Source organism: Bos grunniens, chromosome 19 (genome assembly GCF_055505025.1).
Source record: "Bos grunniens cultivar Pamir isolate PY7600 chromosome 19, Bosgru_T2T1.0, whole genome shotgun sequence".
NCBI classification, from domain to species: domain Eukaryota; kingdom Metazoa; phylum Chordata; class Mammalia; order Artiodactyla; family Bovidae; genus Bos; species Bos grunniens.
The window spans coordinates 52611637-52638478 of NC_141183.1; the positions used below are offsets into that span (position 1 = coordinate 52611637).

General features: G+C 37.3%; 1 protein-coding gene across 7 annotated transcripts in view; it reads right to left on the bottom strand.

The window, feature by feature from the left end:
* Positions 1-764: 764 nt before the first annotated feature.
* Positions 765-26842, bottom strand: part of RPS6KB1 (ribosomal protein S6 kinase B1) — a 40373-nt gene continuing 14295 nt past the window's right edge. For 2 of the 7 annotated variants that reach the window (XM_086360565.1, XM_086360566.1), the window contains exons 5-15: positions 19511-19658; positions 17348-17405; positions 15808-15908; positions 13941-14031; positions 13669-13759; positions 13009-13116; positions 12642-12704; positions 12368-12445; positions 8360-8467; positions 5510-5622; positions 765-4600 (exon numbers count right to left, since the gene is read on the bottom strand). In XM_086360565.1, coding sequence (XP_086216691.1) covers positions 4363-4600; positions 5510-5622; positions 8360-8467; positions 12368-12445; positions 12642-12704; positions 13009-13116; positions 13669-13759; positions 13941-14031; positions 15808-15908; positions 17348-17405; positions 19511-19658 — 1197 coding nt within the window. In that variant the 3' untranslated portion in view covers positions 765-4362. Of the gene's footprint in view, positions 4601-5509; positions 5623-8359; positions 8468-12367; positions 12446-12641; positions 12705-13008; positions 13117-13668; positions 13760-13940; positions 14032-15807; positions 15909-16469; positions 16723-16824; positions 16988-17347; positions 17406-19510; positions 19659-26842 lie in introns of those variants that run through there. The other 5 variants (XM_086360567.1, XM_086360570.1, XM_086360571.1 and 2 more) reach the window with 5 other exon arrangements.

Here is a 26842-nt window from a genome sequence, read left to right on the forward strand (position 1 = left end):
TAACAAGCAAGCAAGCACTTCACTGTGAACTGAAAAGGAGGGAAATGCAGCAGGAGAGCTGTGTTGTTCACTAATAGCACTGATGAAGTAGAGGCATTTCTGTACTTTTATTCCTTCAGCTCAAAAACAGGAATTAGAACCCATTTATTCTGTGAATTCAGATCATACCCTCTGAAAGACTTAACATCAAGAGTCACTACTGTTTTATAAAAAAAAAACGTCCCATTTGAGAACTTCTATAGAGAAACTATATTGGCAAATGTGATTCAATTACCTCATAAATAGAGATGGTTTACACAAAACGCCCATCTTACAGCAGATATATTGAGATATTAGTTAAAAACAGATTTGTCCACTAAGTTAATCTTGTGCATACACATCAAATAATGAAGTTGGCAAATACGGCTGAAAAAACTGATGCACAAGAAAGTCCTTCAGTGTTTTTATGTGAAGCTGGCTCTCACATAATTTTTCAAATGAACTTTTTTTTATTACATTCTACTACTTTGACAGAACTTGGAAATCACAGATGTTTAACACCTAAGAAGATCAGTACTAAAACTTGTTACAAATTTGTTCCTTCAGTTTCTCCACAAAAGCAATTTTTACAACTGTTATTCTTCACATATATAGTTTATTAAATATGAGAACCTGAACACATCTAGCATATAAATGGGAAAAATTATTGAAACCATTTGTGTATCTGGTAGTTATTTCTTCCTATCTTAGGGTAATAATGATAATAATAAAAAAAATCACTTCTATTTTATGTTCATTCAAATTTGCATTTAATTTCTATTTACATTCATTCAATCTGAAATCAAATACTTTAATACAGTAAACACAAGATGAAAAGCAGAAAAGGTGTTACCCTCCAAAGCACTCCTAATAAGGCAGCTGAAGAATTTATTTACTCTGATAGATGCAAAGCCAACTTGGGGTAGGGGAAAAAAAAGTTTTAAAAGAGCAAACACAGATGAACCCTTCTTTCAAATGTTACTTCAGATAATCCACTGAGATAATACTTGTGCTGTAGTGGTAAATTAAGAATATCACACGAAGAATTTTGTATCAGTCAGCCACAGACCACAGGTCCTGGTGGGACAAATACTTATGATTATTTTGTCCAGCTTGCTAGCGTCTACTCCTATGGAAAAAAGGTAGATGTTTGGACATTGATGTTTATATTTGAGGAATTAACCATTTTCAGAGCCTCAAAATCCATTCTTCATAAATTCAACATTTCTCATGAGAATAATCTTAGATCTAGCCCTTGTAAGCTAGGAACCACATGACTGAATAACCAAAATAGTTAGGTCCTATTTTAAATATAAAATCCAAGGCTTGGATGCAGTTTATTTATAATCACGTATTTCTTAAAGAATGTTGAATTTATGGAGTACCATACATGCATTCTCTGCCCCCCCCCACACCACCCCCATTACCTTCTATCTCAAAAAATAGTATGGAAAAATTCTTGAAGGATTCAAATTAGTTAAGACCATAAAGGAGAAAAAGAAATAACATAATTTTCCTAAAAATCTGGTTCAAGTTCAATAATTAATACTTTACATTGTTAATCACAGCTGGTTTATAAATCCCAGTTTATTCTATAATGCTACAAACCTTATAAAATCAAAATTAGTAAACTTCAGTTCTCAGTGATTATATTTTAATTAAAAAACAGCATGTATAAAATAAAAAAATATCCTGTAAATAGCTGATTTTAAAGAAAATAAGTGATGAAAGAAAAACACTTAAATCTCTTTTTATACACTTACCTGGAATAATAACCCTTTCAGAAACTCAAGACTAGTATTACTGACATATATTTTAAACTATGCTTGGGTTTTTTACAAATAAATATAAGGTAAGCCATATTGCATAGGTGTGTGCTTTCTGTCTGTGACACTAAAGTGGCACTTGACAAGTTTTCACAGTCATAGTAGGGATATCCATTTATGAAACAATTTCTCAATAAACTTGGCCACAGTATAGAAAATTAATTTCACTTAATGTTTAAAGTTTGAAAAACTCTTGTTTGTATGGATGGTAGGTATGCAATTAATGCTTTTTATGCAGGAGTTTACTTACAGTGTTTGCCACTACTGCTGGCAGTACTAATGATGAAAATGGTTTACCTGTGGGGTGGTTAAAGCCAGGCAATCACAATGCAAATGTTACTAGCAAATAGGACTGAGGAGGAATATTTTGGTGTAAAACTTTAACGAATTTGGTCAGGCAGTCAACACAATATTAATAGTTAGTAAACATATTTGAAACAAGTATCAGAATAGGACAAGTCATTTACAGTCTGAAATGAAGCCTGTATCTATCACCATAGTTTTTGGGTTCTGTTTTTTTTTTTTAAACATCATAAAGACCTGCACTTTTAAGTACAATTTCTGCCCTTATCATTATTGTAGCTTCTAATATACTAGTTATAGTTATAAAGTTCAGTAGACTGCTGCAATAGGGAAGAGGAGGTCTAGAGGGAGGGATTTTTTTTTTTTTTTAAACTTTCTGTCCAAAGATGAGGTGTTACCAATTGTTTATTGCCACAATTGAAAAGGTGTATTTCCAATCATTTTTCCTGGTTCTATTTTTGCTTAATGTCATAGGATTTCATCTTCTATCACTTGAATTGCTGTTTAAGCAAAGCTTGTCTCTTTTCTGGTTGAATTCAACATGCATAAATAATTTTATGGCTTGGATCCTATGGCTCAAAAAGGTCTGGAGAACATAGCAAGCAGCATCTATTTAAAAAAATTGTAGGGTTGCAAAATATTACAAATTGACTTTGCACACTCAGACTGAAGACATTATAAAAGACAAACAAAAAAGAGGTGATAAGACTCAACTGCAACTGCATGATCATCTATTATACCAGTATGCACTGAAATATATTTTTATAAAGCTCTGCAGATATTAAACCCTTTCACCATCTACAGTCACGGAAATGCTCTTTTAAGGCAGGAAGTATTTAAGAAACGTAAAGTCACCTTTATTTTTATTCTTTGTGCCTGTGAATCACTTATGTAGACTTCGTTACAACTGCAAAACACAGTGTCTTGTTAACATGTTTCCTAAATTAAGTCACTAAGTTTTATTCACTGTGGAAGACATTCATCAAAAGGCCATCAAATATTTTTATAAGCAAAAAATGTAGCCCCAATATAGGAGAAAAAAACATCTTTTTTCCTTTTAAAACCGTTGAGGAAGAAATATAAGGAAGGTAGACAGCAAAAACAGTAAAAAGAAGTAAAACTTAAAACCTTACCAAATTGCTGTAAAGACATTAGACACAAGAGAGTGGACCATGGCAACACCCTCTTCCCCTGGATTTCCCTCCTCTCTGCCGCCCCACGATATGCATTTTATCCTGACTCGCTTCTGTCCTTCAGCCACAGGCTGAACATGTTTGACGTCTTGAACTAAATACTGGTATAAGGTGGTGGTTTTTTTCCAGTGCAATGCAGGCCCAGGATAAGGATGAAATGAAGGACATACAACTTATGCCCATTCCAAGGCTTCCAGTTAAGCTTAGCACATAACAGTACTGCAAACAGAAATGATTAAGTAGATTCTTTTTTTTTTTTTCTCCTAGTATTACAGACAGGTATTGCAGCTGGGTTACTGAAAATAAACCCCAAGTCCACCCCAATCCCTCAAACGAGCCACAGCTGTGGTTAACAATGATTCATTTGCATTTTTATTTCACCAAGAGAAGAAACAGAAGTTGTCTGGCTTTCTTCACACCAACCAATAATTTCGCATTTTTAAAGTTTGGGATGTTTTCCATAATGAGCTGAATCAAAAATCTATTTGAAAAATATATATTTATATAAAAAGAAGATTCAGGTTGTTTGCACGTAAAACATCAATTGATAAGTTTTTTTTCGTCTTTGATTCCATGTTGCTGGAAAGTTTAACCAAGCTTGCATGCTAATTTGTCCTTAGTTGCAAGTATTATAGGCAAATTCATACTTTGCCTAATGGAAGGATAACCCTTCTTCGACATGATCAGGACTCAACAGTGATTCAGAAGCAACATCCTACCCTTAATACTGTCAGTTTTGAGCCATCAACATGAAAATCCTTGATAGGTTGAGACGATGTTGCTAGGAATCAATTAATTGATGTGCCTAAGAGTTCTGCAATACTATTTTCACTTAAGTTTTTTTGCACCATTGATTGATTTTTTTTTAATCCATGTTTAATTTTCCTCTGTCCAAAGTGTTCTATGTCATGACACTGACTCTTCGAGACTGTCATTTTGAGTCTTCTTGTTTCACCCTGCAGGATGCTCACACATCCCCTCCCCACCATTTTTGCCTTCAATTCGTTAAAAGCATTGTTCTGTCATAGATTCATACGCAGGTGCTCTGGTCGTTTGGAGATCATGGGAAAAGCTTGCTTTTTGTACGGTCCGGAGTTTGGCTGTCGTATTGGAAGCGGTGCTGAAGCCTCCCCGCTCATCGTCACGTCCATCTGCTCTATCCCACTTGTTTCCATGGGGTATTCCACAGGCGTCTGCGGATTTGCCGTGCTGGCTGAAGCACCTCTTCCCCAGAAATCCCCAGGAGAAAATTTGACTGGGCTTTAAGACAAGGAAGAGCTATCATTTGTCTCAAGTACTATCTCAACAAGAAACATTTCCCTTACATTTAAAGCAAGTGGGGTAATGTGATTTTTTTTCAATTAATTTCCTTTTCATATGTATTGGTACAGAGGCAGAAGTTGAGCCATCTCTCCCCTAGACTAATTGTTACTTTCCTAACTGGTCTCTTAACCTCCACACTTGCCCTCATAAAACCATCAGTGATACTTAAAAAAAACTATTTTACTCCCCTACTTAAAACAGCTTCTCATTGCATTTAAAATATTTCTCCAAACCTTTGCCATTTTCTTCCTCACTCACCACACTTCAGGCATGTTGACCTCCCTTTCATTTCCAAGAAGGCAGCCAAGCTTTTCCTCCCTGAGGACTTCTGCAGCGCTTTCTTCTACCTGTAACACCCCTGTGCCTCTCTGTTTTGTATGGCTAGCTCCTTCAGGAATAGGAGCCCCTATGTTATTTTTTGCATTCTACTAACACATTCTTTTTTTCCACAGAGCATTTGACACTACTTGTAATTACATATTTTTTGTATTTCCTTCTTTGTTTGTTTTGACTCACTGAATTGTAAGCTTCCATCAGGACAAGGACAATTCCTGTCATAATCATGTGTCTCTAGCACACAGCACAATCCCTGGTGCATAATAAATGTTGAATGGTTAAAGAAGACACTTTGCAGCGCAGCAGCTTACTTTCAGGAGGGAAGGTAAACTATATAGCATTTTCTCATTGATTAGTCACAGATGGATCACTTGCAATATAAGAAGGTAGAGATGCTGTGCTTACGCCAACCAAATAGGATGACAGATTTTCCATTTATGTAACTTGGCATAAATTTCTTAAACAATGTGCTTTCTTCTAGATTAAAAAATAATAACAAAGTCTGAATACCTGACAGGTGTTCGTGGGCTGCCAATAAATCTTCGAGGGGATCGGATTTTTGGTTCAAAGGAAAACTTTTCTTTCACGCTTTCAAGTACAGATGGAGCCACATATGTAAAACCCTGAAAGATAGTAACAGTGGACTACAGAACGTCGAGAAAATGTTTTTGCTCGGTCTCTGACACACCAAGATAATGATGTACACCTAAAATCACCAATGTGTTTACTCTCCAACCTCCTCAATCTCATTTCACACCCATTACCTTCCTTCCAGCCATTTCTAGAGGCATAGACCCCAAGACAGCAGAATTCATTGAACCCCAAAGGCCAGCAAACAAAATTTCACTGTATTAAAAGAAGTAGAACAAAACAGGAAAAATACAGGCTCTACATTAAGATGGTAAATACAAAGATATATGCAGAGAGATTCTACTATTTCTAGCCACATACATATAAGCAACTAATATTCTCATCCCCCCAACAGTTTCTCATTATTAGGCCAAAATAAAAATAGAATTCTCTAACTTGGCATATATGGTCTTTCTGGTTTTATGCCAATGATTGAATACACTTGTATTTTCCTGACAAATAAGGGCCAACACTGTGAAAACTATTAACTGTAACAGGCAATAATGCAGTTTGGTAGCCTTAGTTCTTTCTTGGACCTGGCTATTAGGTTACCAGCTATCATTTATCTTGCTGTTAATGTTCATCCCTTTAACAGTTAATCCTATACTTATCTTCCTTTCTATTATCCTTGTGACCTACAAGTAGGCATTTGACTTATTATAAAAAGACTCAATAAGGCTTTGGGTGAAGTCCTGAAGAGTGAGATCAATTCTATAGAGCACATACTTTGTGACAGCTACATGTGGACCACCAAGGCCATTTCCACATATGCTCTAGTGAGCTGAAGCTTAACCAGGAGGACCAGACTCTGCCTTAATCATCTTTGAATATCCTTTAATTCTATTAGGATTTAAACTACTGGAGGGTGGGTGGGAGGGAGGGTCAATAGAGAGGGTCACACAAACACACAACACTTATCTGCACTGTATGACAGAAACCAACACAGTATTGTAAGGCAATTATCCTATGGAATCTAGAAAAATAGTACAGATGAACCTATTTGTAGGGAAGGAATGGAGACTCAGAGGTAGAGAATGGACTTGTGCATACAGCGGGGGAAGGAGAAGGTAGGGTGAACTGAGAAAGCAGCTGACACATACACACTATCACGTGAAAACGGAGCTAGTGGGGAGCTGCTGCAGAACACAGGGAGCCCAGACTGGCCCTCTGCGAGGACACAGACAGGCGGGACAGGAGAGGGAGCGGCGGCAAAGAGAGGGGATTATATATGTAATTATGGCTGATTTGCATTGTTGTATGGCAGAAACCAACACAATACTGTAAAGCAATTATCTTTCAATAAAAAAAATACTGAACTGCAGTTACTACAGTCACAATCCCCAGATAAGTGGGCTGTTACTATTTTAAATTAATTTTAAAAGAAATCTTTGTGAACAGAATTCTGGCTACCACCTAAAAATGAATTGTTCTTATGTTCATTAGTTGTTCAATTTAAATAATTAAGAGAAGCTTAACAAATCAGAATGAAAGCTTAGCTCCATAACTTCTGCCACCACAACTTTGGATTTCTTTGTAGCAAGGTAAGATGTTTCTAAACTTTTTAATGGGGGAAAAAATTGTCAAACTAGCTAAAACTCTGTAACACCCAACTGAAGAAAAGGTCTGTATGTTGAATCAAAGGTATAAATTCCACATCAGTAGAAAATAAAACTCCACATCATGAGAGAAAAAAAAGAAAGCAACAGCAGCACGGAAATGAATCATGCCTACTCCCCTAAATGAGAGATTTTACTAAGGGGGATACAGTAATTTTGCAAATCATGTAGACATAATGCATTCATCTTCCTTCTTAAGTAATTAAAATGCTATAAAATTATATTTTTCATTTATATTATACTACTCTGTAATCATACATTTACAGAATTATTACTATTCAGTGTTGTTTACTCAAAAGCATGTTGTACTATGGTGATTTAAGTATTATTTTACACGATTTCTGTTCCATGCTAACTTTAGAATTGACCCTCCGCCCCAAAAGATACCACACTGTGTCACATTGTGATTTGAGAATGAAGTTAATGGCAAATCCTGTGAACTAGTAAACAAGGGAGAAAAAATTTCCAAATGATTACTTTTCCCATATTCTATTCTCCCTACAGATAGTCCAAAAAGAAATACCAAAGGATAATGACAAATGACGAGGGAAACAAATGACATGTACTTATAGTAATAAAATAAGCACTAGGCAAATAATATGCATTGATGGTCATCAGGCATAAATCTATCATTTTTGTTGATCAAAATCTAGAAGTTTTGGTTTTCTATCTGGGGAGACAAAGTATAAATCAATACAGATACTTCCTCCTTAGGGTTAATTTCCTTACAATCACACATGAAGCAATGTATTTTGATGTCAAATATTCAAAATCAACAGATTAAAAATCCCCTACAGATAAAAATCTTTAGCTGTTTCAGGAATAAAATAGTTACTATGAGCCCTTCTTCTACTGCTATGGCTGTGTGGCTTTTAGTTAAGATGCTGAGCAAACATTTTAAGTCAGCGGCCTATTCAAAAAATGAATCATATACTCTGATTCTAATCGCTAAAATGGAATGCTGAGTTATGCAACATCACTTATCAATGATAAGTCATAAGCGGATAACTTGAAAAAAACAACTCAGGTTATCTACATTCTAATTTTCTTATTGAAAAGGGCCCATCCTCATATTTAAATTTCCCATGGCTACACTGGAAAGTCTTTCACTTACCAGAAAGACCTGGTTGGCACTTTCACTGAGAGCTGAGTCATCTGGGCTGTCAACAGGTGTCTGACGTGTAAACTTGGAATCAAACTGACTCACATCCTCTTCTGATTGCTTTATAAAAAAAAAAAACAATTAGAAAATGGTGAACAGACTGTATTGCTGCTGCTGCTAAGTCGCTTCAGTCGTGTCCGACTCTGTGCGACCCCATAGATGGCAGCCCACAAGGCTTCCCTGTCCCTGGGCTTCTCCAGGCAAGAACACTGGAGTGGGTTGCCATTTCCTTCTCCAATGCATGAAAGTAAAAAGTAACAGTGAAATTGCTCAGTCGTGTCTGACTCCTAGCGACCCATGGACTGCAGCCTACCAGGCTCCTCCGTCCATGGATTTTCCAGGCAAGAGTACTGGAGTGGGGTGCCACTGCCTTCTCCGAGACTGTATTATACATAACAATCAATAGCATTACATGCATTAGAGAAGGCTCCAGATAAAGCTCTTTTCTCAGGGTTTGACTGTAATAGAAGAGTAGAACAGCCTGAGCTGGCACAGATTGAAAAATAAATACAACTATAAAGTATCAAAGGTCAAATGACATCTTTAGTTATCATTTCTATTAAAAATCTGAGAATAAATCATCCCCTCTCACAAAGCTTCGGTGTGCCTAGCCCAGTGGCTAAATCCCTTTTTAGAGACAATCTGCACAATTGGCAAAGCTGTAAAAAACTTGAAGCAGAGTTTAAACACAAAGTACACTTATAACATGCTCTAGATAAAAGATTCTTCCCATAGCTTGTTTCATTCCTTTAAATTTCTCTAGGAGCAAGAATAATATTCTGCTCTGCCTGAGTGTATTTTCTCGTGAAGGAATATTATCACCTAAATCTGACTACGCGATCTGTTTCTTCTCTTTGGTGCAACACCAGACTCGTGGTTGTGTCAAAAGAACTCAGGAATCAGGCCTTCCCTGGTGGTCCAGTGGTTAAGACTCTGCACTTTCACTGCCCGTGGCCCAGGTTCAATCTCTGGTTAGAGAAGTAAGATTCCATATGCTGCACAGCATAGCAAAGCAAAAAAAAAAAAAAAAGAGCTTGGGAACCAACAGGATGGAAAAGATGTCTAAAGATGAGAAAAGTTGAACAATAAAAATAACTGAAATGAATTAAAACTCAAATATGTTAAACAGCATGAATTCATAATTGTAGTAAAAAAATCACATAATTCATTGGTCAATTTTGGAAGATGCTAGGGAACTAATTCATTATTTCACGAACTGGGAAAGAAAACTTTTATCCTGCCTTTTCTATATAAACTGTGCCTCAGGTAACCAAACAGCTAAGGTAAGAGTATCTTTTCACAGGACAATTCCAGCTAATAAAGAATGAATAATGATTATTAGACTAGGACAATTTTTCAAACCCTTAACAAAATCTTGGAACTAACTAGGCTCTAGATTCTCAGCCTCAGCACTATTGACATTTTGGACCTGATGACTCTTGTGGCAGGAGGCTGTCCGGTGCGTTACAGGATGTTTAATAGCATCTCTGGCCTCTACTCGTAAGTACCAGTAGCGCTCCTCCCTAAGTTGTGACTGCTTGTCTCTGACATTGCCAAATCAACCCTGGCTGAGAACCACTGATACAGGCAATGATTAATGACCACTAACATCACTAAAAGAAATGTTTAAGTACACATTATACCTTCTGATCAATATATATAGCACCAAAAATTTAATCTGAATCAGATCTAAACTAAATCTGTACTATTAGTTCTCAGAAATATGAGGAACAGGTGAACATGGCTGAGGACATGTCATGGAGTTAAAATCAGCAAAATCAAAATATGAGAAACTACACAGGACATATGGTAAAGTTTCTTTAGTAAGTCCTCAAAGGAGGAATTGAGAGCAGATATCAGGTCTATCTAGTCAAAGCTATGGTTTCTCCAGTAGTCATGTACGCGTGTGGGAGTTGGACCATAAGAAAGCTGAGTGCCAAAGAATTGATGCTTTTGAACTGTGGTGTTGGAGAAGACTCTTGGGAGTCCCTTGGAGTGCAAGGAGATCAAACTGGTCCATCCTAAAGGAAATCAGTCCTGAATATTCATTGGAAGGACTGACTGCTGAAGCTGAAATTCCTGGCTACCTGATGCGAAGAACTGTCTCATTGGAAAAGACCCTGATGCTGGGCAAGATTGAAGGCAGGAGGAAAAGAAGACAGAGGATGAGATGGTTGGATGGCATCACTGACTCAATGGACATGAGTTTGAGCAAGCTCCAGGAGTTGGTGTGGGACAGGGAAGCCTGACGTGCTACAGTCCATGGGGTCTCAAAGAGTAGGACACGACTGAGGGACTGAACTGAACTGATCTATGGATCAGTTAAGAAACTCATCAGTTTCTTAAGACTTAAAAAAACACAGTCAACCTATACAGGTTTTGACTGAATCCTTATTGAATCAAAACAACAGGGAAAAAAAGAAACAACTAGGGAAATTGTTAGCTTTTTAGTTATTATGATAGCATGGTGGTTATGTTAATGTTTAAACAAGATGACCTGATAATTTTTCAAGCTGGGCAGTTGGTACATGAGGGTTTTACCCTGACGGTCATGTTCAAATTTTAAATTTTAAAATATATTGAAATTTTAAAGCAAGCAACCCCTGTGCTCCTAGGACCAAATAACCATCATCGTTATCCTACTCCTTTTCCTCCACTTCAAGAAACAGAAAAAGAAATTATCTTTTCTCAAATTCTTGAGATGGGAAAAAGAAAGAACTAATACACTAACTCATTCACTTATAAACATATTGTTATGGTTTGAATGGTGTCCCTCCAACATTCACATGATGAAGTTCTAACCCCAGGATCTCAGAATGTAACCTTGTTTGGAATGAAGGCCATTACAGATGTAACTAGTTAAGATAAGGTCATACTGGAGTAGTTCAGTTCAGTTCAGTGGCTCAGTCATGTCCGACTCTTTGCGACCCCATGAATCGCAGCACGCCAGGCCTCCCTGTCCATCACCAACTCCCGGAGTTCACCCAGACTCACGTCCATCAAGTCAGTGATGCCATCCAGCCATCTCATCCTCTGTTGTCCCCTTCTCCTCCTGCCCTCAATCCCTCCCAGCAGCAGAATCTTTTCCAATGAGTCAGCTCTTTGCATGAGGTGGCCAAAGTACTGGAGTTTCAGCTGTAGCATCATTCCTTCCAAAGATCTCCTTCAGAATGGACTGGTTGGATCTCCTTGCAGTCCAAGGGACTCTCAAGAGTCTTCTCCAACACCACAGTTCAAAAGCATCAATTCTTCGGCGCTCAGCTTTCTTCACAGTCCAACTCTCACATCCATACATGACCACAGGAAAAACCATAGCCTTGACTAGATGGACCTTTGTTGGCAAAGTAATGTCTCTGCTTTTGAATATGCTATCTAATCCAATGACTGGTGTTCTTACAAAAAAACAGAAAATTTGGATGCAGATCTACACACAAGGAGAATGCCACATGAACATGAAGGAAAAGACAGGATGATGTGCCTACAAGCCAAGAAATGCCAAGGACTGCCAGCAAACCACCAAAGGCTAGCAGATAAGCATGAAACAGTCTCTCATAGCCTGTAGCAAGAACCAACCCTGACAATACCTTGATCTTGAACTTCTAGCCTCCAGAACTGCAACACAGTAAATTTCTGTTTAAGCCACCTAGTTTATGACACTTTGCTATATGAAAGCAAATTCAAAATGGGCTGAGTTAAGCAAAACAAAAACAAAGCAAGAAAACTCAAAGTCCCAATTACTTAAATGATTTTATTATTTTAAGCAACCAACTTAAAACCAGTTAATACAGTCATCAATTGCTGCTGTAGTTCCTTAAAAGACTGCGCAGAATACAGATTGTGAAGAGAAGAGAGGATAGGCCAAAGGTTTTTGTATCATTAATATTTCTAACTGGTCTGAGATTTTCTTATTGTAAAAAAAGTACCAGGTCTCTCAAATTACATGCTTTCATGAATACACACCAAAAGAGGTTTGAAGGGGGGCTCCACCTTCCGAGCCAGCAGTTCTTCCCAGTTAATATGTCTGAAGAATGGATGAGCCTGGGAAAAAATGAAACAAAAAAAGCAGGAAGAAAGATTAAGGGGAACAGACTTCACTGGACTGACAAATTAACAGACTATCTGAAGTTACCAATCACAAAATAAGATATACTTCTGAGCAACTACATATAACCTTCACAAATATATAAAATTGGCATTATCTTCCCCTCAAATAACCAAACATGCCAGTCCCTACTTGAACTTCTCCAGCATCCCCAGGACCAGCTCCAAGACGAGAAGCAGCATTTCTTTTCAGCAGCTTTTAGGAAGGAAAAGAAAAACACTGATGAACTTAATCAAACTGATTATTTTTTTCTTTATAGAATTTGCAGGTCTATTTTGCCTTGAGAACATATGCTTTATTAATTACTTCCAAATATTGTCTGGGAATAAAAAGAAAAGAAAGTCTTTAAATAAACACATTTGTACTTTGGAAGCAAAAACTGTAAGCTTTTTTGTCAACATCTGTGTATGATTCTATATTCAAAATATATACTCAGTTCTGTCTATTTAAATCCTAGTAGTTGAGACTTATGCGTTGAGTGCTAATTTTAGAATCCTACCTTTTTAAGCAGATCTCTGGCTTCTTGCGTGAGGTAGGGAGGCAAATTGAGTTTACATTTGAGGATTTTGTCAATTGTTTTCTTTCTATTCTCCCCAGTGAACGGGGGCTAAGAAGAGAAGAGAGTAAGAAAAATTAGCATAGAAAGAATATCAAATTTTAAATAACAGAATTATCCATTTCCTGAATTAGTTACACAGATATCAGAAATGTATGCTGTGATGTGGGATGACTGACCGCTAAAGAGCTGTAGTTTTTAAGCAATGGCACAGAGAAAAAGCAATGTCCTGGAAGGAACTGGTTTTCCACCATTAGCCTGGTGTGATAATGGGTGAGCCATTTGATTTTATGCTTCACTTTGTCCATCTATAAAATAAGGGCAATACTTGTTTTGCCTCTGATTCATAGGACCACAGGCCATGACATAGATCATCTAAATGAAAATACTTCAAAAAGTACAGATGAAAATACTTCTAAAAGTACAGAGGCCCATAATACCACTAATTAAGCATTGCTAGTGTTAGATTTTTTAAAAATAACTTCATTGAAAAATAATTTCATTGGTAACATTTTCCAAAAACAGACATCATCTCTTCCTGTAATGACTTTGTAACTACTCGGCACAGATCATAATACATGCAGCTTTTAACTGTGCACCTACTGCTCCAGTCAGCATGTCATACATTAATGCTCCCAAACTCCACCAATCCACAGCACGATTGTGGCCACTTCTCATCAAGATCTCAGGGGCCCTACAAAGAGAAAAATAATACACCTAAACAGTCCACTAGTTGCATATCATCTGAATTAAAATTTCTACAAGATACAGAATCAAATAGTGCAACAGAAAATTTAGCACACTTATTACTTAAACCAGGTAAAAGTTAGCTATTACCCCCAAACCAGTAATATTTCTTTCAACATGCAGCTCACATGTATTCTATTGTTCCACAAAAGGTGTGTGTGACTGTTCCGTCATGAATAGATTCTTTGCATAGTCCAAAATCTGTTAGTTTGACGTGACCTAGAAGGAAAGATTAAAGATGGTTATTCTGAGAATTCTAAGTACGTGCAGTGTTTAAATGTTTTCATACAAGATAATAATCTATCCTTTCATTTTAATTTTTCTGCCTTAAATTTATTTTTTGAGATCAAGAACTAGCAATGTTCCATCCAAAAATAAGGATGCTAATTTGTGAAGGGTAAGGCAAAACTACTTTTGCCAGTGATATAATCTATCTTGTGGGAAAATAAATATGAGAAAAAGACAAAACAGCTTGTCTAAGGCTCCAGCTTTACTTTATACCAAAAATCCTTTATCATCCTGAGCAAGTAAGTCCTGGGAAAACTTGATGAAGTCTGGATTAAGTATACAGACCCTAAAAAAATATATTCTGCATGTTTTAAACAAAGGTGAGGTGTGACACTGTACTTCAAATATATTGCTTTTATCACCATGAACTGTGACCTAACAGTTCTTAAAACAGTCTTAGTCACTATAACAAGTTAGCTTATTCTGTCAATGCAGTTTGGAAAAAGAAATGAAATTGCTACATAGCATGGAACCATCATTTCTGATCCAGAAAGTAAAAAACTCATCACCTTATACAAAGAACACTTCAGTTCAAGTTTAGTCCTACCGACCTGTCATTAGCTATCCAGTGGTTCAGCAACCCCAGGGACCCTACTATTCCAAGTTTATTTCAAGAAAAGGCAATGGACTATTAACTCACATGTAAATGTGTACTTCACTCTGACACAGAAGAAGAAATAGGACATTTCCACAGAATTACCTGATACACTTAGGTTATGGATCAAAGAAGCTAATTAATCACATGCCTATTCTATCCCTTGTCTTAGAATTTAGAATCTAAATCTGAGGCAATGAGGACAGAACTGGGAGAAAGGAAGATACATAGATATCCACGACAAATGTGGTTAAATACAGCATTTCTTTAAAAAAAAAAAAAAGGAGAGGGGGAGAAGAAAAGAGAAAAACCCCACAATTTGAAACATTTATTCTGGCATCGGTTCTCCATAAGCCATTTTCTGTACGAGCATTAACTACCTCTTGTGTCCTCGGATAGACAGCTAAGGATCAGCAGCTGCCACTAACCCCCAGATACCCGGATTGGCTGGCTGCTCCTCTGGGATGTGAGTGAACTGCCAAGTCTCCCCAGCCCAGGTTACTCTCACATAAGCTGAACTGTCTGTACCAACATGCAGTTACAATCAAGGTTCACTCGGCTGTACCCACAGCTGTATAGAATATTAGTCTGATTCCTACATTTGTTACAAACAGCAAGAATAAACTGATGCCTACTAAACATTTTATTTCCAAAGTATAATCAAATGGTTTGGTTCAGTTCTAATCTCCTTCTCTTTTACATAGCATTAATAAAATTTATCATAAAAACATTGTTTCTAATATTTCTGTATTTTCATCATTAAAGAAAACTCGATTTATAAAGTTAAGATTCACTTTCCAACTTAAGAAACAAACCAAAATTAGTACTTGGACTGGCTTTTGGCTCACCACACTTTATGTAAGGATTTCAAAAGAAGGACAAAGCTATAAAGAGTAAAGGTTAAACTAGAAAAGGGAGTTGAGTGGCCAGTTATCCTCAACTCTTTTCAATCTCATTAACCGTAAGTACAAGCATCATGATGCTATAAATTCTGAGGGAGGAACGTATAGTAACAGACACATGAATATGGGGCTTTGAAAATGACCATGAACCTGTGTGGGAAGATTTTAAGATGATTATTTACTATAGAACTGTTTACAGTATATCTCCACCTTGGTGATTAAGCATGATATTCTCCGGCTTCAGGTCTCTGTAGATGATCCCCTTTTGATGTAAATGCCCCAAAGCCATGGAGATTTCTGCCAAGTAAAAGCTGGAAACAAAAGTGATTTAATAAAATTAAAAAGAATAATCCACTCAAAGCAGTTTATGTTTGGAGCAAAATTCCTTGAAAGAAATAGACATGCACCAAAGACCAAATTAGTGGGGGTGGGTATGGGGAGAAGAGATGGCATAGGCTGCTGCCAAAATGCATGGAGACATTTATGTTTCACTTGTTTAGTGAAACTATAAAATGTTTTATTTCATCAATAAAACATCTTGCTAAAACTGCAAAGAAGTCCAGATTATGCCAAACTGTCATTGGTCATGTTTTGTTCTGTCTATGTGGGAACTGGGCCAATAGTCATTCAGATCAAAGCAAATTTCTCCCACCCACCCCCAATTTTTAAATTCCATAGGAAATAGGAACTTCATTATTCTCCGAGATCAAGCCTTAGTTTAAAAAATACCTTATAACCTGACCCTTAAAAGCCCACTCATCCCTTACTTAATACAGCTGCATATTTATATACAGCTCATGCCCACAGTATCTGCCCTCCCTCTTGCCAGCCAGCCCACAACTATAAATTGTGTGACACTCAAATTTATCTACCTCAAAAGAATAAAGGGCTGAGTCAACCCTGTCTGGATTCGAAAAGCACAAGGCACTGCAATACTGGCTGCATAACAATGTTGCAATCCTGCAGATTACTCCAGGATGGAGAGGGTGTGTCCTAGAGAACTGAGGCAGTTTCACAGCCAGCAGGACCACAAACACAGCCTCCAACACGGCTCAGAGAGCCTCCTCCAAAAAAGGGCACTTCATCCCTAAGGCTCTTAAATGCAGCTTCTGTGTTAGAAAAGGCCTGAAATTAAACAATGGAATGCAGTTTGGTAATTAAGGTAGAAAAAAACATTTAAGTGTTTTCTATTCAATTAATGTGTAGGATAAACTGATTTATTGTTACCCAGTACTGTCATCTCACAAAAGGGTATGTATATTTTTAATTTGAAGCAGATGCCATCTTAAGAAATAGAAGGGTAGATCCCATCCTGGCCACTGAATCAATCCACAGATGATGTGTGCAGACTTATCACCTCCCTAAGACTGCACCTTGGGAACTGGAAAGTCTACAAAAAAAAGGAGATGGTTTCTGATACTTTCCATGGGTCCACACATAAAAGTTTCACTGGAAAACCACACTCACCCAGAGCCAAGGCAGGCAGCTTACCAATTCAAGGAAATAAAGCCCCAGTGAGAATGGTTCTGTTAGGAACTGGTGTGAAGAACGTTCCACCCAAGGCCTGGGGGCAAAGGAATGATGTGATCTCTAACAGCTGCCAAGACCCAAAGCTGCTTCTCCCCATTGAGTCCTGAGTGACTGACTGGCTCCAGAACAATTTACTGGCTGCCCAAAGTGGGAACAGGACTTTGCTTTTAATTATAGGAATTATTACCTGAATTCATGCAACCACAAAAATTTCACTTACCAGGCTGTGTCTTCCATAAATATTCCTTCTCTTTCTAACTGCATAAATAATTCTCCTCCTGTAAAGAAAAGAAAAAGACATTAGAAATACAGCAATCTTTATTTCCAACAATCCACTTCTAATGAGTGGGTCTGTGCTTTCCTCTTAACCATAATTAAAAGACATCAACCCTTTAAAAATAAAAAACAGATCCTAAAAATTATAGGTTTAAAACTAAGTCCTCAGGATTCCATTTTTAGCAGTGTTCTTCTTATGTGAAATACACAAGTTTGGGAATTCTAGGTTTTACATCTATAAACTTCAAAATATTTACAACAGATTTCAGACTTGAGGTTAAAAAAAAATCTTGATTATAGCTTCTCTAACATTTCACCGGTAAGTAGAAAAATGTTAATACGTAATTAAATCATCCTTGCAAATTAGTGAATGCCCACATTCCACATTTTTAGAACTTTAAAACAGAATGAATTTGTCAATGTCTTAGGTAAATAGTATGGCATGATTTGAATATCAAAATAAACAATGTTACGATGTTAACAAAGTGTTATAGTCTACTAGATAATCTTAGAATCCATGGATTCTAATGAATCCATGGTCCACAATTATTTAAATAAAAGAATAGATAAATTTCTTTTTTATAATGGGGGAGAACAGAAAGCTCTTTGTTACAACAGAATGCCAAATAAATGAAGGAGGCATGATGGAATAAGAAAAATCACTTGGCAATCATCATAGTTAACTGTTTCAGGCAAGAATCAATGGATGCTAAAACTATGTGAAAGCTTGATGAGAGATGAGATATTTGTATCTCCTTAAGATACTAATTAAAAAAGGAAAAACTTCATCAAAAAAAACACAAAAAACTTCACCACCTTATATGTATGATCAAAGTTAAAATCAACAGTAATGGAACAAAGATACAAATCTTATGTACTTCTTGCTCTGATACACAGAGAAGGACAGGACGCCACTTCGATGGTCCTCCCAAAAATGCATAACCTGAGTCTAATCCTGAGGAAACACCAGATAAACCCAAACTGATGCATTCTACAAACTAGACTTCAAAACTGTCAAGGTCGTGAAAGACAAAGAAAGACTTAGGAACTGTTACAGATTATGGGAAACTAAGGAAAGAGATTACTGCCATCAGTGTTAATTTCCTATTTTGATAATTTTAGTAGAGTTATGTAAGATACTGTGGTTAATTTCAGAAAATTATACACTGAAATATTTAGGGATAAAGGGAAATCAAGTCTGCAACACTCTCTTAAACAGTTCAGAAAAAAATTATGTATAAACTCATATGTGTTTATATGTTTATAAACATTTATGTATATATATATCTATATACACACCTGCATATATACATATACAGAGAGGGAGAAAAAAGAATGATGAAACAAAACAACTGTAGTAAAATGATAGCACTTGGGGAATCTAGGTGAATAGTAGGTGGGAATTCTTTGTCTTACGTAAGCTGCACCTTTTTTGTGTAAATCTGAAACTATGTTAAAACAAAGTTACAAGAAAAAAGGGTAACAGTCCCCAAAAAGTTATTAAATTGTGCAGCTTTCTATTCCATGTTACAGGCTACTGTGAAATCTGTTTTTCAGAAAACTCAAGTGTGTTTGCTGAAAGTAGATACCTGCGATCTAAAAATGCTATGGGGTGCCATGAATTCCTAGGAAGGGGTAAGTCCTGGAATGAGTGGGAGATTTCCAATGTAAAACTGAAAAATCTATCTGTAGAATTACATTAAACAAAAAACACTTCTGTTTAAAGATGCAATACCAAAAATACTCATTACCTTAAACAATATTCTAAGTTTTCCTTTTCAGTTAGTGGTTTATTGAATTTTATTATCTTACCTAAGTGCAGTCAATTTGATGGCTATCCATTAGGTATTTGTTATTTTGTTAACTGATTACAAGAGAATTAAGATAAAACATTACAGATGAAGAAAAAAGACAACCTTTAAAGTTTCCTTCATATTTGTCTACAAAAAGAAACATTTGGTCCCATATGAATTCCTTATCTTAATGTACTTGCCGATTTTAAGAACTATTTGGTCACACTGGGAAAAAGCATTGTTCTATTGAAAAATAATGTTTTGAACAAGTTTCTGGAGCTAATGCAAAAAATTACACCAAACTGTGTACTGACCGCTGAGATACTCAAGGATGAGGTAGAGTTTTCCACCGGTCTGAAAGGCATAAATTAAATCCACAATGAAAGGATGCTTTACTTCCTCCAGAATATTCCGTTCTGCTTTTGTATGAGCTGTATCTTTAGCATTTCTTACTATCATTGCCTAAAGGAAAAGAGATGATCTATAAGAACAAAATAGTAGACATTTTTATCCTATAGGATGGGGAAAATCTATTTTGTGCTTTTCTTGCCAACATTAAACTGTTAATCTTAGGTCTCACTAGAGACTGAGACAGGGGAAACGGAAGACATTCGCCTCTTATATACATCTGCACTGTTTGGATTTTTCTGCAGTAAACATGTAAATGAAAACCTAAATAATTTGTTTTAATGTAAACAGATCAAGTTTATTCAGATATTCACTAACTTTTTTGAATGTATACTCTTTTCTAGGCTCTTAACAAGAAAGCAGAATTCATAGGAGTCTCCAGCCCATAGGAGCCCAAAGTCCCAGGGAAGAGAGAGGAGTCAATGGAGCTAAGCACCAGGTGCTGTGGGTGAACAGCAGAACTAGATACGACAGCCGGAAGTCTTCCTGCAGGTGGTATACCTGAGCTGTGTCATAAAAAGTTACTAAGATAAAATGTGGACAGTGGAGAAAAAAAAAAAGGCATTCCCAATGCAAAAGAGACCTGACAGGACTGGGCATGTTGAGAGGATCTATTAAGTAGCTCAGTATGGTTAGAAGCATTTAGGAGATATATTAGGCTGGAGATACAGGTGGAGGCCAGGAAATGGAAAGTCTGAGCATCGAGGCAAAGGCATTTGAATTATATTTTTAGAGGCTGAGAAGAAATCTTGAGCTAAGGTAAATGAATAACCCTTGTCTTTAAGAAAGACAGTTCAAGTAGCAGTGTGAAGTTTTAGGGAAGAAACAACATCTGTTAGGAGGCTAGTAAAGTAAGCAAGAAGTAAAATCTGTAACTAAGAAAACGAAGCTGGGGGGAAAAAGGGTAAAACCGCATCATTAGCACTTTCTTGCCTGGAGAATCCCAGCGACGGGGGAGCCTGGTGGGCTGCCGTCTAAGGGGTCGTATACAGTCGGACAGGAATGAAGCGACTTAGCAGCAGCAGCAGAAGCACTTCCTGACTAATGAGATTTGAGAAGAATGATACCATGGTTTCTGTGTAACTAATAGTGTCACTGAGGAAATGGAAACAAAGAAGAAAGTTTTGGGGAAATGATACATTGTTCTGGACATGAAAAAGCATGTACACAAGGCTACTGGTTGGGATACTGTCAATATTTGTAAAAGTGAAACATTAGAAACAACCTAAATGCCTAAGCACAGGACAGTGAATGAAAACCCTATAAAGCTATAAAAAGAATGAGGGGGACCTCCCTGGTGGTCCAGTGGCTAAGACTCTGCACTCCCAATGCAGGGGGCGTGGGTGCAATCGTGGGTCAGGGAACTAGATCCCACATGCCACAACTAAAAGCCCTGCATGCTGCACCTAAGAGAGCAGCCAAATAAAGAAAGAAAAATAATAAATATTTTTTTAAAAAACAAGGAATATCTCTATGAAAGCAAGGTGCAAAAGAACGTATATGGCACAGCAGTATACACAGTATGCTACCTTTTGAGTAAAAGAGGAAATAAAAATATAATAATATGTACATCCTTATAAACGCAATAATGAGCACAACTAAGATAAGTCAAAAGTTAACGAAAGGGAATTCCCTGACAGTCTAGTTCTCACTGCTAAGGTCCTGGGTTCAATCCCTGGTCAAGGAACTAAGATCCTACATGCTGTGTGGTGCGGCCAACAAAATAAAATAAAATCCCAAAAAGAAACCTATCAAAAAAAAAAAAAGAGCTAACAACTGTGGGAAGGCAAGAAAAGGAATAGGAATTTTAAGTAAAAGCTTAATAGTTTTATCATTTATTTCTCTTCTTACCTGAATCAATATCATACGTGATTATAAAATGGAGATCTTGAATTCTGAACCATGATGTTTTATACATTTCAAAAAATATTAAATCAACAAGGACAGGGGAGGCAAATAAAACTGAATACAAGAGAAATACATAAATTTAATTGACTTTTATTAGGTTGGCCAAAAAGTTCATTTGGGTTTTTCCATACAGTAGTACAAAAACCCAAGTGAACTTTTTGGCCAATCCAATTCTTTGATAATTTTACCACAAAAAGAGAAAGAAGATACTTAAATAACTTTACACTGCACATTCTTAAGTAACATATATGTAAGCATAACAAAAATTGCAAGGAAATCTTAGGCCACACTTAGTAGGCTTGCAGCTACTACTAGTACTATTGGTATTATAATTCTCAAACTATTAGCATATATTGTACCACTAACTAAATGAGTAAATGTTGTTATCAGGCTTCTCTCAATGTGGAAAAAGATGCAAATGTAGACTGAAGAAAAAAGAACCCTAAAGAACTGGACTGAAATTAGGAATATCAATGTGAAGCCATGATTTAAAACAAAAACAAAACTTCCTAGCTCTGTTCTGAAAAAGCCAGAAGAATGACACTTCAGTAGCAAAGACCATAGCTTAGAAATCAGATCCTGGTTTCTCTACCAAACAAACCAGGGCTCCATGGAAAAATAGATGGTGCCAGGCCAGGGTGAGGGAACACGCAAGGTAAACCTGGAGCACACTACCGTACAGAAAGGAAGTACTCCAAAACTAACAGGGATATGTTAAAGAACACAGAAGCCTTCTTAAAAGAGCTCTCTTCAGAAAAATTTGGGAAATTTTTCATACCAAAATTTGAATAATGAAAGAAATGGATAACACTATGAAAAAAGTAGTCCACACTGTTTTAAAAAACTAAACTTTGGGACTTCACTAATGGTCCATGGTTGAGGCCTTGCCTGCCAATGCAGGGGACACAGATTTGGACATGGATTTCCAGGAAGATACCATATGCCAGCGCACAGCTAAACCTGTCACCACAACTACTGAAGCTTGTGTGCTCTAGAGCCCAGCGCACAAGCCGCAGCTGATGAAGTCCTTGTGCCTAGAGCCCGTGCTCCACGAGAGAAGCCACCACAAAAAGAAGCCCGTGCAGTGCAACTGGAGAGGAGCCCCTGCTCGCCGCAACTAGAGAAAGCCCAGTGCAGCCAAAAAATACATAAAAATGGTTTTAAAAATTTTTTAAATATATGAAAATATTTTCTTTACAGAAAAATGACAACTAATATAGAAAAAAATGATACAACAGAAAAGTCTCCACTTTATAATCACCAGAGTATTACTTGATTTGGCTAAGAAATGATGGGATAGTAAAACCACTGGGTGTAGAAGATTATTAGGATGGAATATTAGCAGAATCTCTAATTTTCATTCCATAGATACTTTTTAATTACAGAGGGAAAACGGCAGAGGTAGAATGGGAAGTTTTGTGGACACCACCTTAACCAAATGATCAAACTCATCAAATAATGAGACAGACTAACACTATGAGCTTCCTAAGGACACAATACTCATGTAAATATTCCTGCAGAAAGCATTTAACTTAAATTTAAAATTTAAGCATTTTCATTAGGAAATAATGAAACATATCCAAATCAGGGTCACTCTGCAAAATGACTGGCCCAGAGTCTTCAAAAAATGTTAGTGTCATGAAAGACAAAAAAGTAAAGGAAACTAAAGCAAAAGAAACTAAAGACACAGGACTCTAGAGTAAAGGAAACTGAAGACACCAGACTACTCAATGTAAGGTGTGATCCTTCTTTAAATCCTCGATATTAAAAACAAAAAATAGCTGTAAAGGATACTATTGACATAACTAGGGAAGTTTGACTATAGACAATGTATCAGGAAAACAGAATTGTATACCATTATTAAACTTCCCAAATGTGATAATTACATTGTGGTTATGTATACTAGAGATTTTAAAGGCAAAGTGCCATATCTGCAAATAACTTTCAATTTGTATAGCAAAAAAATAAAAACTTTCAAAAAAATAAAAAATAAAAAAATAAAAACTTTGAATATACATATGTGTACATGCAGAGAGAGGAGAGATAAAGGGAATGGCAGACAAAGAAAATACGGCAAAATTAACAACTGGTGATCACTGTACTATTCTTGCAACTCTGCAAAGTTTGAAAAACTTCAAAGGTGTTATTTTTTACCTGTTCAGGAGGTTTGAATTGTTTAAATAAGTAATTTTGAGAAAGTCTGAGAAGCAAGACATCAAGAAGATAAGATGAAGAATTAGGGAAGAAAAAATCACAAAAGAACCACAGAAGTCAGGGGAGTGTAGTTTCAAAATGCTGTGGTCAATAGCTTCAGTGCAACAGAGAGGTAAATTAAGGATGAGTTAAGGAAAGACTTGATAAGGGACAGAAATGGTATGGACCTAACAGAAGCAGAAGATGTTAAGAAGAGGTGGCAAGAATACACAGAAGAACTGTACAAAAAAGATCTTCACAACCAAGATAATCACGATGGTGTGATCACTCACCTAGAGCCAGACATCCTGGAATGTGAAGTCAAGTGGGCCTTAGAAAGCATCACTACGAACAACGATAGTGGAGGTGATGGAATTCCAGTTGAGCTATTTCAAATCCTGAAAGATGATGCTGTGAAAGTGCTGCACTCAATATGCCAGCAAATCTGGAAAACTCAGCAGTGGCTACAGGACTGGAAAAGGTCAGTTTTCATTCCAATCCCAAAGAAAGGCAATGCCAAAGAATGCTCAAACTACCACACAATTGCACTCATCTCACACGCTAGTAAAGTAATGCTCAAAATTTTCCAAGCCAGCCTTCAGCAATATGTGAACCGTGAACTTCCAGATGTTCAAGCTGGTTTTAGAAAAGGCAGAGGAACCAGAGATCAAATTGCCAACGTCCACTGGATCATCGAAAAAGCAAGAGAGTTCCAGAAAAACATCTATTTCTGCTTTATTGACTATGCCAACGCCTTTGACTGTGTGGATCACAATAAACTGTGGAAAATTCTGAAAGAGATGGGAATCCCAGACCACCTGACCTGTCTCTTGAGAAACCTGTATGCAGGTCAGGATGCAACAGTTAGAAATGGACATGGAACAACAGACTGGTTCCAAATAGGAAAAGGAGTACATCAAGGCTGTATATTGTCACCCTGTTTATTTAACTTCTATGCAGAGTACATCATGAGAAATGCTGGGCTGGAAGAAGCATAAGCTGGAATCAAAACTGCCAGGAGAAATATCAATAACCTCAGATATGCAGATGACAGCACCCTTATGGCAGAAAGTGAAGAGGAACTAAAAAGCCTCTTGATGAAAGTGAAAGAGGAGAGTGAAAAAGTTGACTTAAAGCTCAACATTCAGAAAACTAAGATCACGGCATCTGGTCCCATCACTTCATGATGAAATAGATGGGGAAACAGTGTCAGACTTTATTTTTGGGGGCTCCAAAATCACTGCAGATGGTGATTGCAGCCATGAAATTAAAAGACGCTTACTCCTTGGAAGGAAAGTTATGACCAACCTAGACAGCAGATTGAAAAGCAGAGACATTACTTTGCCAACAAAGGTCCGTCTAGTCAAGGCTATGGTTTTTCCAGTGGTCAAGTATGGACGTGACAGTTGGACTGTGAAGAAATCTGAGTGCCAAAGAATTGATGCTTTTGAACTGTGGTGTTGGAGAAGACTCCTGAGAGTCCCTTGGACTGCAAGGAGATCCAACCAGTCCATTCTGAAGGAGATCAGTCCTGGGTGTTCATTGGAAGGACTGATGCTAAAGCTGAAACTCCAATACTTTGGCCTCCTCACGTGAAGAGTTGACTTATTGGAAAAGACTCTGATGCTGGAAGGGATTGGGGGCAGGAGGAGGAGGAGATGACAGAGGATGAGATGGCTGGATGGCATCACCGACTCGATGGACGTTGAGTATGAGTGAACTCCAGGAGTTGGTGATGGACAGGGAGGCCTGGTGTGCTGCAATTCATGGGGGTGCAGAGAGTCGGACACGACTGAGTGACTGAACTGAACTGAAGGAAAAGACTACTGGATCCAGCAATTAGATCCCTGGTGACAAAGGGAAAGAGTTTCATCAAAATAGTAGAGTTGTGAGTTCAAAAGATAGTGAGTAAAAAAAATAATAGAAAATGACTTCTTAAGAAATTAGTCTATGAATGGCAGAGACTGGAAGCTATGATAAACTTCGAGTAAAGAAAGGATTTATTTTCTAAATATGGCAAAGACATGAATATATTTAAACAGAGAATGAAATCAGGACGCAGAAAGAGAAGTGACAAAAAGACGCTAAACAGGCAGAAAGAGAGGGGATCCAAACATAAAGAGAGAGTTTGGCCTTGGAAAGGAGGAAGAACACATCTCCCACTAAGCCTGGAGAGAGAGAGATGAAGACAGGTGAAAATGCAGACAACACAGCATTAGGGTAAGAAAGGTGAAGGGAATCGTGTCCGACAGCCTCAATTAGGAAGAGAGGCAGTTTGCTAAAAAAGAATAGCTGGAATGACAGTAAAGTCTCTACTAGTTGCAGAGAATGGCAGGGGCTGGCTAGGAACCTTTGGTGGGTACTGAGGGTCTACGTGAGTTGGGGACTATGAATTTTTCCCAGTAGCAATTTAAAGTTTGTGTGATTTCTACCAGTGATGTTCAATAACTGAGATACAGGAATAAAGGAGTATTAACAGATAAACTGATTAGAGCGTTCTGGAGGACAAGGTCAACCAGGGATAGCAGGTGACTGACGTGGCAGAGCATGTTGATTAGGCTAGAGTAGGTATACAGAAAAATTAAAAGGGGACTAAGAACTTGAAGGGAAAAACAGAAAGGTCAAAGCACTAAAAGGGCCAAAGACCAGGCACTATAGGAATAAAAAGCGAGAATGTTGTTCTATTATAGTCCAGTGTTTCAGAAGAGGACGATACAACTATGGGGCCTGGCGATGTGAAATGGAGGTGAACGCTGATGGATTTGAGATCAATGAGGAATTAGAAGGCTAGGCAATCGATTACTTACTTAATACAAGGATACAGAATACACCCAGGAAAATAAGACTTGAGAGTGGGGGGGAAATGACTGATAAACACTAAGAGATTAGTATAAGCTTAATCCTCAAAGTGGGAAGGTTTTGACTAGAGTAGAAACTATGGATAAGCTTATCAGTTCTTCCCTTGAATTACACAGTAAGCGGAGTGAGAGCACAGATTACACTCGTCTCAAGTGCTAAATCCTAGTCTCAGCTGGTTCAGTAAAAGAAGGAATGAAAGAAACATGACCAATCTGTGAGCTACAAGCCTTTGGCCAAAGGCTGTAAAATTTACAATGTAAGCTGAACTAATGACATGG